The 16,627-nt window shown below is 45.5% G+C and overlaps 1 protein-coding gene across 5 annotated transcripts in view; it reads right to left on the bottom strand.

Annotated features, from left to right (window-relative positions):
- Positions 1–16,627, bottom strand: part of SERGEF (secretion regulating guanine nucleotide exchange factor) — a 227,839-nt gene that overhangs the window by 161,745 nt on the left and 49,467 nt on the right. For all 5 annotated transcript variants that reach the window (XM_029914558.1, XM_029914560.1, XM_029914559.1 and 2 more), the window contains one exon: positions 15,494–15,660. In XM_029914558.1, the coding sequence (XP_029770418.1) occupies positions 15,494–15,660 (167 nt within the window). The remainder of the gene's footprint in view (positions 1–15,493; positions 15,661–16,627) is intronic.

Here is a 16,627-nt window from a genome sequence, read left to right as displayed (position 1 = left end):
GGCTTAGTTGGTTAAGCATCCGACTTCAGCTCAGGTCACAATCTCACGGTTCGTGGGTTTAAGCACCGCATCAGGCTCTGTGCTGACAGCTAGCTCAGAGCCTGAAGCCTGTCTTCAGATTCTGTGTCTCCCTCTCTCTCTGACCCTCCCCTGTTCACACTGTATCTCTCTCTCTCTCTCTCTCTCTCTCTCTCTCTCTCTCTCTCTCTCAAAAATAAAAAACATTAAAAACGAGATTTTAAAAATAATTTTAAACAACTAAAAAATTACCACAAATGTAACTACCAACAAAACTTCAGACTCTATTTAGGTTTCGCCAATTGTTCCTGTAATGTCCCTTACAACCAAAGGATCCAGTTCCCAATAGTACATTTCATTTAGCTGCTCTGTCTTTTTAGAATCCTTTCCATCTGGAAGGGCTCCTCAGTCTTTCTTTGACCTTCAGGACCTTGATATTTGTGAAGAATGGGACTGATTTTGGTCACTCTCCAGTTCAATCAGGTAGTTCTTTTTTACATTTTCTCTGAATTTATACTTGTTTTCTGTGGGAGGGCTGGTCCAAAAGAAATATTTCACCATTACCAGAAATGGAATCAGGATAGGATTTAATCCTCTTCTGAGCACAGAATCCACATGAAAAATATGCTTGTCTTTGACTAACATGTCAGCTCTCACAACTACAAAACAGGGACAGTTCCATTATGCAGCCTCATAGTATCTCACATAATTTTTTTCAAATATCTATTTTATTATTATAATTAAGTAATGCCTATATAGAGTTAAAAAATCAAAAAGTACACAAAATAATCAAATGAAAAGAAAAAGTCCCCCTGGTAACATTAAGGGAATTCCAATGAGCAGATTGTCTCTACTCTATGCTTGGCACACCAGTGATAGGAAATATAAAGGAAACTCTGGCCAGGAATCAAAAGACCTAAGTTTCCAGTCCTGAGTCTACAACTCCAAAATGGCCTCAGGTAAATCCTTATCCATGCAAAAAGTATGTATTCAGTTCCTAGTAATATATTTAATCTGTATGGGCCTCAGTTTCCCCATTTGAGAAATGACATAGCTTTATACATCTTTTCTATTTTCCTCATAGGCAAGAGAAAAATCATACAATATTAAATATTTGAGTATGCTAAAAGTTGAAAACAGAATACAAGTGTAACAATATATCAAGTATTAAACCTCTGGAAAACTTAACCATGGAAATCAGAAGTCTTAGTTGGAATACAGGAGACATATTGCAGATGAGATGAGAATGGAAGAATCCATATACTCTATTTGTTTTTATACTATTATACTATGTATATTTGTACTGACCAACACAGTAGATACTACACATGTGACCATTTAAATCTGAATTGAAATAAAATGTAAAATTCAGTTCCTTTGTCACACTAGTCACGTTTCAAGTGCTCAGTAGCCACACATGGTCATCAGCTACTGGACTGGACAGATGCAGACCATTTTTACTGGACAGTACTGACCCATACTATTTTATACCATGTGCACTCTTAACTGCCTGATATTAATGTTTTTACTGAAGAATGAACACATAGCAGCTAGCCTGCCACTATAAAAAAATTCTCAAAGCTTAAGGAAATCCAGCTAGGAAAGAGATCTAACCAACTCAGAATGGCATTCAGTTTCCTAATCTGAAGCCCAAAGAAGCAGAGTCCCTGGCCCCAGGTCCCACAGTGAGTTTACATTAGAGTTCAAAATGGAATACTGGTATCTTATAGCATAGGTTTTGCCATGTCACTTATTAACCACATGGCCTTGGACAAGCAGCCACCCCCACGCCTCAATCTCGTCATCTGCAAAGTGAAGAAGAATAATTTCAACTCTGCTGGATTGTCATGAAGATTAAAGAGATGATGTCTAGAAAGCGCTTGGCAGAAAACCTGGCACCCCAGTGGGACTTGGTGAATGCCACCTGCTGTCATCATTAGCTAATATATCGCTCTTTCCACTATACCACACAGGCTGATCACGGAGGCTTTGGCCACGAGATGTATCATCATCACAGAGCTGGTGAGTGTAGCAAGGAACTGGGAAATTATGCAGCTTGGCAAGATGTGCCAGGGGAGCGGAATGATAAATGCATTGTACAGCAGCAACTACAGAAGTGCTCCCGCAAGTCCCTGTGCAGTAGCAGAAACTTCACCTTGAGTGGTGCAAAGGGAAATGTACAATTTGCGTGCCTCTGTGTTCTTACCTTTAGGAAGGCATCTGAGAGATGGAGCACTGCAGAGAGAGGAAGGTGTTTCTATTTCTATGACCCTCGTGCTGAGACAACTAAAGGAGCCCGCATTCTGTTTTTGTTCTTCTCCTTCCAGATGTCATGTATCACAACTCTGTTAGTTACCAACACAGCTATCCCACAGCAGGCCTCTCCCAGCTGGCTTCAGAGTGGGTGGAGCTCTCCCCAAGGCTCCCCCAGGTGCTTCCCATGTGAACAACCCTTTCTCCCCTGCGCAGCAGGACAGGCATGAGATCCAAAACAATCCTAAAATACAGTGCCCACTCTGCAGCACCGCATGCTCTCCTCTGGAAGGTGACCACGGATGAGGTGATCAGATAGTAGAGTAAAATCGAAATAGCAATAGAGTGATTCAGACTCTAATTAAGAAAAGGTTTCCATAACAAACAAACAATTCCATAACAAATCCTAGCCATGTGCTTTCTGACAGACACTGTCCCATGCCCTAAAGATATAGCTGCAACCAAGACATGGTGCCTGTCCTCAAGGAGCTTAGATTTGAAATAGAAACTGGAATTGTCCCCCCGCCGCCAAAAAATTCAGCTGGGTAAACTCTAACCTGAACCTTGTGAAGTGATAAAGTTTCGGTTTGCAAGTAAGGGAGCTGGGCTTGGGATACTCTGAAACTCATCCTTGCTGCCACTCTGAATGAGAACAGACACCCAAGAAGGGACCATAAAGAATTAAAATATCTTTTCTCAGTTCTTCAAAGGCACACTTCATTGTCCCAGCTTTAAGGTGGCAATTTCTGAGGAAGGAGAGCCACTCTGGTTCTGCTCACCTCCCCTACTCTAGCCTGCGCCCAGGCCCCAGGCAGATGATGAGCTGTCACAAGCTCCACCTTTCCTGGTGCCACCTGGACTTCTGGGGGTGCGGTGGGGGGGGGGGTGAGCACCACTTTTTGTCCTCCAGCCTGAAAAACCACTATCCAGGCATCTGCATGGCCTCTAGGCCATCACATGCCACCCATGTTAGCTCTATTTCCTATGTCTTTCTTTTTTTTTTTTTTCCTATGTCTTTAGACAAGTTACTTCATCAAGTTTCAGTTTCCTCATCTACAAAAGAGGGATAAAATAGTATATGCTTCACTGGCATGTAGGAAGAATTGAAAGTGATATTTAGAGGCGCCTGGTTGGCTCAGTCGGTTGAGCATCTGACTTTGGCTCAGGTCATGATCTTGCAGTTCTTGAGTTCAAACCCACTGCTGTCAGCACAGAACCAGCTTCAGATCCTCTGTCTCCCTCTCTCTCTCTCTGCCCCTCCCCTACTCATGCTCTCTAACAAAAATAAAAAATAAACATTTAGAAAAAAAAGAAAGTGATGTTTTTTACAGTGCTTAACATGATACATGGTACATAATCAATGATCAATACATAGGAGCTAACATTATTATTTCTAAAAAAATCTATTGTTCCCAATCAAGCCTTTTTTTTTTTTTAACTGAGTAGTCAAGCCTGCCAACACCATCCCCAGGTTTACCACCTCTAAGGAGCCAGCTCCCATAGACTCTTCAGGAGCCTGAAGAGGCTTGATCTTCTCACCCATCAAATTCAGTCTGGCCCAGCCTTCAAACGTCATCTGCTCGAAGAAGCTTTCCCAAAGACTCAAGAGACCCAATCAACTACTCTTCCCTGACACCACCTCTAGATCTTGCTGTTCACAAGTCCTCAGCTCTTCCCAGCAGGAGATTTATACTATCAATCACATCCCACTTAGAAAGCTTTAGGACCGTGTCCTCCCTGTTGTCATTTCTAAGTCCACAGCTCAAATGCACTCTGGGTACTCAACAAGTACTGATGGATTAAGAGGAACAGTAGAATCATGGAAATGATTCACATCAAATTCCAGCTCTATGATAACAGATAGTGATTTCCAAAGAGCTATAAGAAATTGAGGTTTCCTGAAAATGCAGAGAAGGTTGGACATGATAAAGAAATCAACTAACATAACTTACATTTATTGTTTCCAAGTTTACAAAAGGTTTTCATATTCACAGCCACATTTTGACAACAACTTGGAGGCATAGGCCAAATAATTATTATTATACAGATGTAAAATCTGAGGCTCAGAGAAGTAAAGCAGTTTGTCCAAGAATGAAACCACAATGTTAAGTCTCTTGATTCTTCCAAGTCCCTCTCCTGTTTATTGCTCCTTCATTCATGTCTTCAAATATTATGCATGCTCCAGACTATTAATTAAAAAAAATCTCACTCAAAAGGAATCACGTGGAAATAAAACCACAAAGAAGATCCTCAAGAATGACTAAATTGCCTTTCTGGAGTGAGGAACTTTCCTCATGCAATCCTGGGGGTGCTGGCTACAATGACCTAAATTTTGTTCAGCAGCCGTGAGCAACCGTCCCCAGCCAGCTAGGTCTCCTGAAGTGGCGCATGGCAAGGTCCTCATAGGAGGTACAGGCAGCCTCCCAGGGCCTACGAGCAGGCTCCCACACTGCCTCCTGCTTCCCTTTCCTCTCATACTTCTGACCTCTTTAAAAAGCCAAAAGCTTCACAACTGATTGCTGTAGAAACTGCTCTTTTTGCTAAGACATCTCTGACTTCTTCCATTTCTGCTACCCACAGCCAGTCTCCCCCAATGTTGGATGATACCAGGCATTCAGAGAAAAGAGCTCCCTTCCAAACAGCAATCTGCAGGTGTGGGAGGTCCCCACACCACTGATAGCGCTCCCTCAGAGAGAGCCACTGCCTCACAAAAGGGAGTTACATAATCACACAAAGGCTAACTTCTCCCGTCTAGTCACAATTCAGTGGTCCCTCCACCAGTGGGGATATTGGGGTCCTGAGAGCCACATCCCAAAAGAATGGCCTGGTTTTGCTTCCTTGGAAGTAACCAGAGTGTTTTCTCTTTATCGACTGCAAAAGGTGCCTACTAGGCAAGGCCTCAGCATCTCAGAATACTGCAGGCCAAGAGGAGGCTGGAATGAGTCAGAAATAACCTTTGGGAAAGAGGGGTGACTACAGGGCAGGCTCCTCAAACAGCCATCCAATGTAAAGTGAGAGGCCTGGCAGTGAGAGGGCTGATTTGGGCCAGTGCCAATACCAAAGAGGGCCTCTAAGCAGGAAGCTCCAAGCAGCCCCGGCCCTCAAAATAAAGCAGATGGCATTTTATTGAGGAATCAGCCATTCAGAACCAGGTCCCAGACAGTGATCAGGATCCAGGACACAGAGTCCAGTCCCTGGGTGATGAGACTGGCAAAATCCGTGCCGTCTTCAGGGTACAGTATATGCAATGGAACTGGCAGAGAGGTCCAGCTGTCTGGACAGAGCCCACATGGAAGGGAGAAGGTGTTTTAGAAAGACAAAAGGAAGACCAGGGTTCATTAGGCAGCACACAGCAAACTCCAGATCTGGAGTCTCAAGGATCAGGGACAAGGGAGGTAGAGGGAAGGTAGAAAAGAGCTTCAGAGAGAGCAGCTCAACAGAGTCAAGGAAAAGTGGGTAATGACACCAAGCAAAGAAAAATTCAATCAAGAAAGAAAAAAGCAGCAGGTCTGTCAGGCCGGATGGCAGGAATATTGAGATGAATGTAAGACACCATCCTTGTTATCCACCGGGGGATGGGGAGCAGTTGTCCAAGCAGCCAAGGGCAAAGGGGAGCAGAAGGACTGGCATGTGCAAAGACTCAGGAGTATCAAACAATATGATAATGTTGGTTCAGTATGGATGAAGTGTAGAATGCAAGGGAAAGACTGGTAGGAGGTGAGGCTGGATATTCAGACAGAGGCAGGATCAAGAAGAGCTTTTTTTTTTTTTAATTTGTTTTAAGGTTTATTTACTTATTTGAGAAAGAGAGAGCCCCCACACATGCACACGCACACAAGCAGTAGAGGGGGAGAGAGAGAGAAAACGTGATGGAATCTGCAGCAGGCTCCAAGCCCTGGGCTACCAGCACAGAGCCCAGCATGGGGCTTGAACCCATGAACTGTGAGATCATGATGTGAGCTGAAGTTGGACACTCAACTAACTGAGCCACCCAAGCGCCCAAGAAGAACTTCCTATGTCAAGCTGGGGATGTTGGACTTCATCCTGGGTGGGAAGCCATCAAAAAGTAAGGACACACATTCATTCATATAATAATTATTTGCTGAGCACCTACTATGTGCCAGTCATTAATCAAGGTGATGGGGATACAGTGGTGAACAAGGCTGAAAGCAACCCCAGAACTTACGCTCTAAGAACCCCATCATTGCACACTGGCTGGGGAGATTGCAGACTGTGTTTCTCCTTCCCCTTGAGGGAAGAAGCTGGGTCTTATCCTCCTCTATATCACAAACGCTTGGCAAAGTTTCTTCCATATAGTAGGTCTCCAATAACTGCTTATTGTAGGAATGAATTTTTTTCTGTATTGTTAAGAATCATTAAAAAAAAAGGTTTAAGGGTATAACAAAATCAGATTTATATTTTAGTACTTCATTTTAGCAGCTGGATGGGGTCAAACTAGAGACAAGAGGTTCTCACTTGAGAGAATGCTACTGAAATTAGGTGGTAGATAATAGGGCTCCAAGCTAGAGGGACAGTGGCAGAGACAGAGACAGTTTTAGTCCCCTGGCCAACTGGCCTTCACAGAGCTCACATTTCTCTCATCAAACCACTGCAGCCTCCTTTAAACTCTCATTGGCTTCTGCTTTCCCTCTAAACCTCTGCATGATTTACTTTCACCCTGGGACAGCCCAGTTTTCAAGGTCAAATGCAACAAAAGACAGCTGGTCAGCTCCAGAGTGACCCTGAGTGCGGCCTGGGGCAGTGGTAATGCTGCGGAGCATGGTTGTGACACATGAGGTCTCTGGGACTTTAAATCAGGGCTGATGAATTTGCTCCGCAGCTGGGAGAAAGCAAGCCAGAAACATCCTTGCTGCCGACACTGATGGCTAACCTCAACCGGAATCCACACTCTGGCACTGCCTGGAGACTGGCCGTGGATTACCAAGCATCTGGCCTCCACTACATTCACTGACTCTGATTCTCAGAAGTGTTTTTCACAAGATCCAGGACAGTTGTGTGTAGCTCCTAAGATCCCAAGTAATTAAGACAGAAGAGCAGCTCTGACCCATACTTCTAACAAAGCCCATGTCTGAAGCACAGAGTGGCTCATATGCTGTGAATCCGATATAACATTTGTATGTCACTTTAGAGTTTACAAAAACCCTTATATATCTTATTTGAGTATTTCAATAGCCCTGTGGGTAAGGTAAAACAGTATTTGGAGAGGTCTGACTGACCCAAAGTCATATGGATTGCGGGTGACAGAGCAGAAACTCCAACGCAGGTCTCACTCTACATTCAAGACTGCCTTGTCAGCCCCGCCACCCTAGCTGGCGCTATGGTTTACCACAGCTGTGAGTCAACCTCACTGCCCCCGTCCTTGCTGGGGCTATCCTTGTCCTCCTGCTGTTCCTCACTAGACAGTGACCTGGAATGCAAGTCTGGAGAGGGCTGCCAGGTCTCTGTCAGACACAACGACCACCTAGTGAGAGCCAAAGCCAGAGCACAGGGCCACATTCTGGTCAGAAGTGTCCTGACAGGAAGCTGTTGGTGGACAGGGCTGGCCACGAGAAGAGTGAAGGCTCTGCAAGCCAGGTGCCTGGCCCTGCACCGTATAACTACGTGCTGCGCAACCTGGAGCTCGTGACAGCTCTCTCTCTCGACTTCTGCTCCCTCGCTCCCAGAATGAGGGCAGCAACAACTGTCCTGCCCACCACTTGGGGGTAAAAGTGTCGTCTTCCTGCCATTTCTTGGTAGTTGCTGGATGGACTCACTACAGAGTAAAGCCAATTGATCCCTGCCCAGAGGCCTGCCCACATTAAGCTCATCACTCCAGCAGACAAGCTGGCTTTCAACTTCACCAGGAAGACTTAAGCCATCCAACAGGGACTTTCACCCTTTTCTCAGCATACCTGCACTGATGCCTTCCTGTGGACCAAGCCGGGACCTCAATGTGCATACGTAAAGAAGACAGTGTCTGTGCTCCAAGAACTCAATGTTTGGTTTAGAGACAGACATATTAATAATTACTGTAGCAACTAAAAAATACTGCGTGACAGCACTGGGCAGCACCTTTGTCACTGCTCTGTGAATTCTTGGCACCTTGCACTGTGCGTGGGTCATGCTGGGATGCAGTAAACATTTATTGAATAAATAAAATGAAGATGTAACATGACGACAAAAGATGTACACACTTTAAAGAATTTCTCTTCTCCACTTCCAAACCTCCATCTTTACGGGTCCCCCCCCTTTTTTTTTTTTATTCCTGTCCTACAAGAAGGCGTCCTTCTGTCTTACCACTAACCCCTTCATAGAGATTTTGGGTCTCTCTCATCTCCCTGGGCACCCGGCTCTGCTAACCCCCTGCCTCCTGCATCTCTACTCACAGTGCACGGGCTCTCTCTAATCCTTTCCTTCAGCCTTCTGACACACTCCAGCTTCCCCAAGTTCACAAAGCTAACTCAAACCAAGCTCTCCTCCCAGTTCCTGACCTTGTTCTCATCCTCCTCTGGCCACAGAATCTCTGGAAGGGCCATCCACACCTGCAGCCTGCATTTGTCACCATCCCTTCATTCCTTATGTCCCACCTTCAGGCCCTGAGAGGTGACACCACAAACCTCCCATCGCCACACCCAGCCATCTTTTCTCAGCCCCCGACCTCCCTGACCTCCCTGTTGAAATTTCCTTAGCTTCTGAGAACACTGCAGTTCCTGGCTTGCTTTCTACCCTCTCTTGTCAATACATAGTCTCTATCTGGCTGCTCTTCCTCTGCTTTCCTCCCAATGCAAGTTCTTGCCAAGATTCCTCTGTTATTTTGCATTAGCTCCCTTGAGAAATAATTTAATGTCAAAGCTTCCAATTTAGGAAGCCTTTCCAGTCACCACCTCCCACCCCAACTACCCCACACCCCAACCCTACAGGATCCAACAGAACCAGAGGGGCTGAAAATGCAAGAAGGAAAAGGTCCCCAAGGACATGGGAAAGGATGGGATCATTGTCAGACTCTCTCTTACAGCCTTTGTCACATTCAGCTTGTCCTGTGATGAACTGATCTTAGCCCTGACACTAGCTCACAAGCACCTAACACAGGAACTGCTTCGCCCTTCTCTGCTTCCCCCATTTACCTAACGTAATGCTCGGACAGACAGGCATACATAAGCGTCTGCTGGATAAAAGAAAAAATAAAACTGAAGATGAACATGTGTGACGGCACTTGGTAAATTGTGAAGCACTAAAGAACTACAAGCCACATTTTGTCAACAGATTCCATAAGAAATTTCTGTGTTGTTCGAGCACATTATGGGGCCAGAGCCTATCTGTTCTCTGGGTCTGCAGGACATGTGACACCCGAATGTCTGAAAACATGGAAATGCCTATTTCTCACCTGGCCTGGGACTGAGAAGCACCGACTGTAGGGAGAGAGTGCAGAGGAGCTAAAGACGGTCACGTACCTCTGAAACCATTTCTTTCATTCTGTTTTTATTTATTCAGTCAGTAAACATCCACTGAGCACCAACAAGGTGCAGAAGCTATTCTAGACACTGGGAACACAGCTTTGAACGAGACAGACAAGGCCCTTGCACTCCCAGATCCAATATTTTAGTGGAAAGGGATGATAAATATAAATAAATAAGAGAATAGCAGGTAGTAAAGGAGTGCTTGCTGGATTGTGTCCTTTACCATCCCTTTCAAACAAAACATCCCTGTCTCTCCCGAGTGCTCACAAGGACAAATCCAGCCCACTGCTTCGACGTTTGTTTTGTGTGATTACTCCTCCTGTCAGGTCAACAGCTGCAGCACGGATGTGCTAGCTGTTCTAACCTCCCAACAAAAACAGTCTTTGGGTGAACGCTGCTACCCCATGTGGCCTCTGAAGCCTGCCACACCTGGTCTGGGCTGCCGGGGCTGCCTGGCCTCAGAGACCTTCTGCTTCTCCAAGAATGGCAACGATGCTAGAGGTTACTTACCAGAGAGCTACTTGGGAAAGCTTTTTCAGGCTGTGTTCAATTCTGTCAGAGCCCTCCGGACTCAGCCGGGTGCTGGTGGTAGATTTCTGTGTTATTTAGGGCACCGAAGTCCCACAGTCTTGACACAAACTTAAAATTAGAAGTGCATTAAATATAGGAAAGGAGGAAGGTCATTCAGGAAGGGCAGCCTTCCGAGGGAGCTGCGGGACAAAGATGCCCTGGAAACTTCCAGGTTCGTTAATGGGTTTTACACAGCATTCGAGTGGTATTTCTCCTTCTGAAATAACACTGTGGAAAGCGTAGGGGACTGGCTCAAACCTCAGCTAGCACAGCCGAGTGAGTGACTCTGCAAACTAAAAATAGCTTCTTTCCCACTCATTCTGACAGATTTCACCCAGACCCAGCGCACAGGTAGATCCTCCAACAAACAACTTTAGTCCTGCAGCACAGTGAGGCTTCATGGCGTCTGGGCTTGACAATTACCCAACCCCTGGTCCAACTCTTGTTTATCTCCATGTTTCCCGCCCCGGCTCCAATGGCTGTGTGTGTGTGCACACACATGCACATGTACACTGAGCTCCCTGACTGGGATTTGGTGCTCCTCAACCAAACGTGGGCAGAATTTAAACCAGGAACATGACTCAGGACCAGGGCTGCAGAATAAGCCCAGAACAAGGCCCTCAGAAACACTGGGAATCAGTGTTTGTCTTGGGCAGTCTCCTAATTCCTAGCTAGCCTCTTTGGGCCTCAGTTTCCTCAACTGTAAAAGAAAGATAATCATTCCAAGTCTGGCCTATCTCCTAGCATCATGCCGGGATCAAATGAGATAATATTTGTGGAAGTTACCTTCCTGCAGGCAGCAATCCTACCAGAAAGATGGGTGGCGGGGACGGGACAGGCTAGACCGGCAGCTAGACCACAAGCCTAGGCTGGCCCACTGGAATGCGCAGGCCTCCTGACCATCCCAGGGGTTAGAACAGATCTACACTCACAGCTCCTGTTCATGTTGTCACCTCTGCTGGTTTGTAAAAACCCAGTTCAAACAACATTTCTGTTTAATTGGTGTCTTCAGCATAAATCATTCCATCTTCCCTGCTCCCTTGGCCTTTCATATGCATCTATAATAGCAAATCCACTCTATAACAGTAAGGATTTATTTACAAACCTGGAAGTTCTTTGAGGACATTGACACGTATTCTTTATCTTTGTATCCACCTCCCTACCCACCGCCACTGTGTGGTCAACACAGGCATGTGGCAGGCGTCAACCAACATTACTGGGTTGACTGTGGAAAAGGCAAGATCCCAAAGCCAAGAAGGATGTAAACTCAGGAGAGCAGGAAATGTGGGACAGCACACACAGAGCCAGTGGAAAGGGTGACAGGTGGTAGGAAGTAGTATCACAAACGTCTGCCTGCCCCTAGCAATAAGGTCACAGCCACAGGGACAGGAATCAAAGCTGAACTGCAAGTCCGGGGAGGACTAGGCAGCAGCATCATACTAAAATCCCGATGACCTAAACGGGAACAGGAGCCCTTGGGGACAAGGAACAAGGGCAGGAAACAGAGCCAAGGCAAAGAGGCAGAGCAAGGCTCAAGTGGTACTAAAGCCTAGAACTTCTGGATCAGTTAACATGCTCAGATCTGCCAAAACTGAGCCAGCAGCTAGGGATCGAGTGATCTTGGCTATGACCCTGAGGGACTCCAGGGGCAAGAGTCATTATAAATTTAAGTAATGTTCATTTCCATAAAATAAAAATCAAAGATGGAAGGTACTCTTAGATCTGTAAGAAACATCAGGAATCATCTGGTCTAACATTCCCTACCTACGAATGGGGATATAGGAGGAAAAGGAGCTTTCCCAAATTCACTCAGGGCAGAACCAGGGCTGGACCCCAGCTCTGATTCCTAATCCAGACCTTGTCCCCTCAAAGGCTGTTGACCTTCAGTCAGGCTGATCTTCTGATGGTTCCTCTAACACATCAGGTGCCCAGCTCTAACTGCTTCAGAATCCTGGGGAGCCCCAATGTATCCACTAAGCGAGCACAGGTACTTCTGGCCAACTGTGAAATGCAGGCCTCCATCTCTGGGCAGAGCTTAGAGCCAAGGTTCCATGGGAAACGTGGCAGCCCCGCCTGCAGCGTGGGAAGCTGCTGTGGTTCACACACACTCTGCCCTGATATGTACGGGGCGGGGGGTGGTTATCCCGATGATTCTGCTATCCCTGGAATTTTCCAAGAGTGGCTAGAGGGGCCGGATATCTAAGGCCAAACTGACAGAGCATGAAACACAGTCTTCACCACTGTGAGAACATTAAAGAGAGGCCTGCCAGGTCTACAGTCTCAAAGTCTTTCTCAGACTGGAGATGAAGCATGACTCAGAAGAAAGAATTGAGACTCTCGGGGAATCAGAGACTCTGCCTTCCAGACACCCAGAACCTTCATCCAGGTGAGGGTATATATGCAAAAGGACAGGTGCAACTTTACTTCATCTATACAGAAAATCTGTAGGCCTCAAGTACCTCAAGTTCAAGTCCCAGCCCCACTGTTTGTTTACCTACTATGTGATTTGGGGCCAGTGACTTCCCCCTTCTGAGCCTGAGTATCCTTACTCATAGAGCAGTGATTATAACCCTGGAACCCAATTTTATTGAAAAGATGAAATAACACATGTAAAGTTTTTAGTATGCTGCCTGGCCCATAATCACCACCAAGTAACATTGTGTTTATTTGCTTTCTTTTGTTCGCAAGAAGGGATGATTAAACCACCTGTGCTTTCCCCTCCTGTGGGCTGTCACTCTGGATCCCAGAACAGATACTTCACTCCTCCCTCTGCTTATCCCTTGGACCCAGAAAAAGGCAACTGGTCATCTAGGGTCCACTCTTAATTCCTTGAAAGCCAGGAATCATCAGCTTAGTTCTAGGCTGTTCCCGTCTCCCCAGGTGTCTCTGTACCTCCCAGGCCAAGCCCCTCCCAAGGTAGTACCTACTCTAGGATGGCTTTTATCTTTTCCAAGATGAATCTACTCCTAGCGGTTTATAGCTACCCACTGACCTGGCTCTGGGCCTCAGGCAAATAGATGCCTGACAAGTCAGACCTGGACATCAACCATGGGGATAATTCCCAGACCCAATTTACCAAAAGGAGACAGCCTGGCGTCTGAGCCCGCAGTGAGACCAGCAAGCACACACGCCAGCATGCCAGAGACCGGAGCAGAGACAGAGGGAGCACTGAGAGGAAGCAGCCATAGCACTCCAGGCTCCTCAGATTGCTCCACTAAGAAGCTAAACAAAAGTCACATCAATGTCAGGCTCTTAGGCTCTATGTCTGCACTGGCCATATCCGTCACAGTGCTACACACGATGGCCACCACAGGGTGTTAAAAGGCAAAGAAGAGAAAGGACCCAACAGTTACGGAGTGCTTGCCACATGCCAAGAACCTTGGGTACAATCCTCATGGATGACCTTTTGTGGTAAGTATTATTATCCTGATCTTGCCAATAAAACCAGAGACTCAGAAAAATCCATGAAGCTTCTGTGCCTCTGCTCTGCTACCTGATCACAGAGTCTTAATGTTCTGGGAAAGACAAAGAAGAATAAAGCGTCTAATGGACTCGGTACCAAGCTCTCAGCACCTTCACTGGCTAAGCAGACAGTACTAGCTACCATACTGCATTCCCTTATTCGCAGCTGGGGAAGTCAACTTCTCTCAAACAGAATCTAGAGAAATGTAGCAAAAGTCATAAAGATGCTGAGGGCCTTTGCCCCTGCAATTTCATCCTTAAGACTGTATCTTAAAAAAACACTTCAAAAGGGTATTCACTGCAGAGTCCACCATAGTGACAAAAAAGAGAAAATTATATAAATGTCTAACATTCAAAGAATGGTTTGGAAAATCCCAGAACCTTCGAATCATATAATGTTACATAGCCATTTTAAATGCCCTTAGAGGTGGTGAAGAAACAAAGCAAAGCGTTTGTGATAAAATAAATGAAGACTAAATACTAAAGATCATAAATGCTATCGCTGTAACTTTGGAAAGTATGTACATGTATACATGCAAAAGGGAATGTAGTTGCTAGGGTGATTAAGATTAAGGATGTTTATTATTATTATTATCATTATTATTATTATTACCACCACCATGTCTAAATTGCCTTTTTGGTTTTGTTTAATGAGTGCCTTGTCAATTAAAGAAAAACAGCAAGAAAGACAGACAGAATTAACCCAGCACTAAGGAAAGGCCCAGGAGGAGCAGGTCTGGGATGTGAAGCAGAAATTGAGAACCGTCCTACATACCCGGAAGGAGGAGGCCAGGCAGGCCCTCGGGGAAGGGAAGCCCTCTAGGTATGAAGAGGGTTGTAATTAGTCTGATGCTAATTACAGAAGTCTCACTAGCTTATTAATTTTTTTGACAGACTCTGAATGAAGACTGAACTCCTTCATTAAGCCAACTTGGGTTCAGAGGCACATTTCCTACATGGCCATCCTCACTCTTCTCAAAAAGCTAGCCTTTTCTTTTTTTTTAAGGACAACAGTAAAGTAAAATTTAGTAACAGAAACACACACCCTGGAGAAATTAAGACTCCTACCTTAAATGTAGAAATTCAAGACATTTCAGGGAATTAAAGGGGCTTGAATAAGCAACTGAACTACAATATTTTCTGCACTTGGAAATATAAACAGAAATGCAAAATACTTAGCTCAGTATAAAAGTCCCTTTGATCAGTCTGCAACCCATCTTTTGGATACTATCTCATATTCACCCCCACAGACACCTCATGCTCTAGCCAAACTGACCCACCAGTGGTCTACCAAATAGTTCCTTTACTTTCCTACCCCTGTGACTCGGTTCCAGCGATTGTGCCTGCCTGAGAGTCCTCTTCTCTCTTACAGCTGCATACTCGAATCTGATCATCCTCCAAGGCACCACTCAAAGCCATGGCCTCCATGACACTAGCCTAACCCAATCACAGTAGCTTGAATTCATTTTTCACTCTTTGAAATGGACACAGGGTACTTGGAATCTCTCTAAAGGAGTTACACACAGTCTGCCCTGAGGTACCGTTATCCGGGTAACTCCCTTTCCTACCATATTAAACCACAAGCAACTTGAGGCAAGGACCCGTTCAGAGTCTGGCATGGAACCCACCATAATGCCTTCACTATAAGCACACAGTAGGCCCTCAGTAACCATTTCAATGAAAGACAAGGAAAAGACAGAGACGTATCACACCTATGGAAAGTCACATCCTACCTCAGCTGCTCCTGTTAAGCAACGCAGACAGGAAGGCATGCTCTTCTGTGGTCCTGAGCAGGGGAGGGCCGAATCATGACTCTGTGGTTTCCAGCCTTCATGAGACTCCAACGTCCTCCCTAGTTGACCATAGTCCGCTCGGCCCCAGGTAAACACTTTGCCAGTTTCTAAAAACAAACATTAGTTGAATTAAGGCTATATTCCACAGCTATGGTCTCATGGGTAGGCAAAGAATTACAAGAAAAGTGTGAACATTTATTTTAGTACCAACTACCAAGTACCAGGAGCCATCCTGTCTTTCACAGGGAGGACACGACTATCCCCACTTTCACAGACGTGGGGACTGAGGTTCGGAGGGGTGAAATGACCCAACCCAGATCAAACAAGCAGTGAACGCCAGAGCTGGATTCCAGCAAAGGCCGATTCTAAAGCCTGTGCACCTGCATTTTAAAAGACAGGGACTAGGCTACAGGGAATTCATCAACCACACTTTATGGCCTCCCTACCCCTCCTTGCGCTTTGCCCAGATGTCTGTTCTCAGGCTCTCCTCCCTCTCACGCAGTCCAGGGCCCATCAGGCACCCAGAAGTCCCCCAGGCTCCTGACCTGCCCCATGCCAGAATCTCTTAGCACCTTACTCTTAGCACAATTAAAGCCAATTTCATGTGTTTTCTCCCCATATAGCATAAAAGAACCTTCAGAGTCTGAGCTGTTACCCAAAAAAAGCAATTCTCATAGTCCCAAGGCAAGTATCTCTGTGTGCTAGAAGGAAAAGAGTGAGAGAAGAGAAGAAGACCAAATCATTTACAGCCAGGAAAGCCTCAGTTCCCCAGATGCACCACCTGGGAAGCTGGCCAGTGCAAAAGATGATTGAAGAAGATGCAATTTGGAAAAAGAGAAATGCCTTTCTTCTCCCAGATAAGAAAAAATTCACCGAACTCATTCAGTTGTACCAAGTGCCACATTTGTTATTTCAACAGAAATGCAAAATCCGATGAGGCATAGATTATTAACAGATTCTCTGCAATAAATATGCATCACCATGTGCGCTGTATAAATTCTTTATACATGTTTATTTTAACAAAGAAAAACTTTGCTTAAGACACAAAACACCAAGCAATGCATATTAAATTCT

This window comes from Suricata suricatta, chromosome 11 (assembly GCF_006229205.1).
Source record: "Suricata suricatta isolate VVHF042 chromosome 11, meerkat_22Aug2017_6uvM2_HiC, whole genome shotgun sequence".
In the NCBI taxonomy this organism is placed as follows: domain Eukaryota; kingdom Metazoa; phylum Chordata; class Mammalia; order Carnivora; family Herpestidae; genus Suricata; species Suricata suricatta.
The sequence above is the reverse complement of the archived record's forward strand: the minus strand, read 5'-3'. Positions and strand labels throughout refer to the sequence as shown.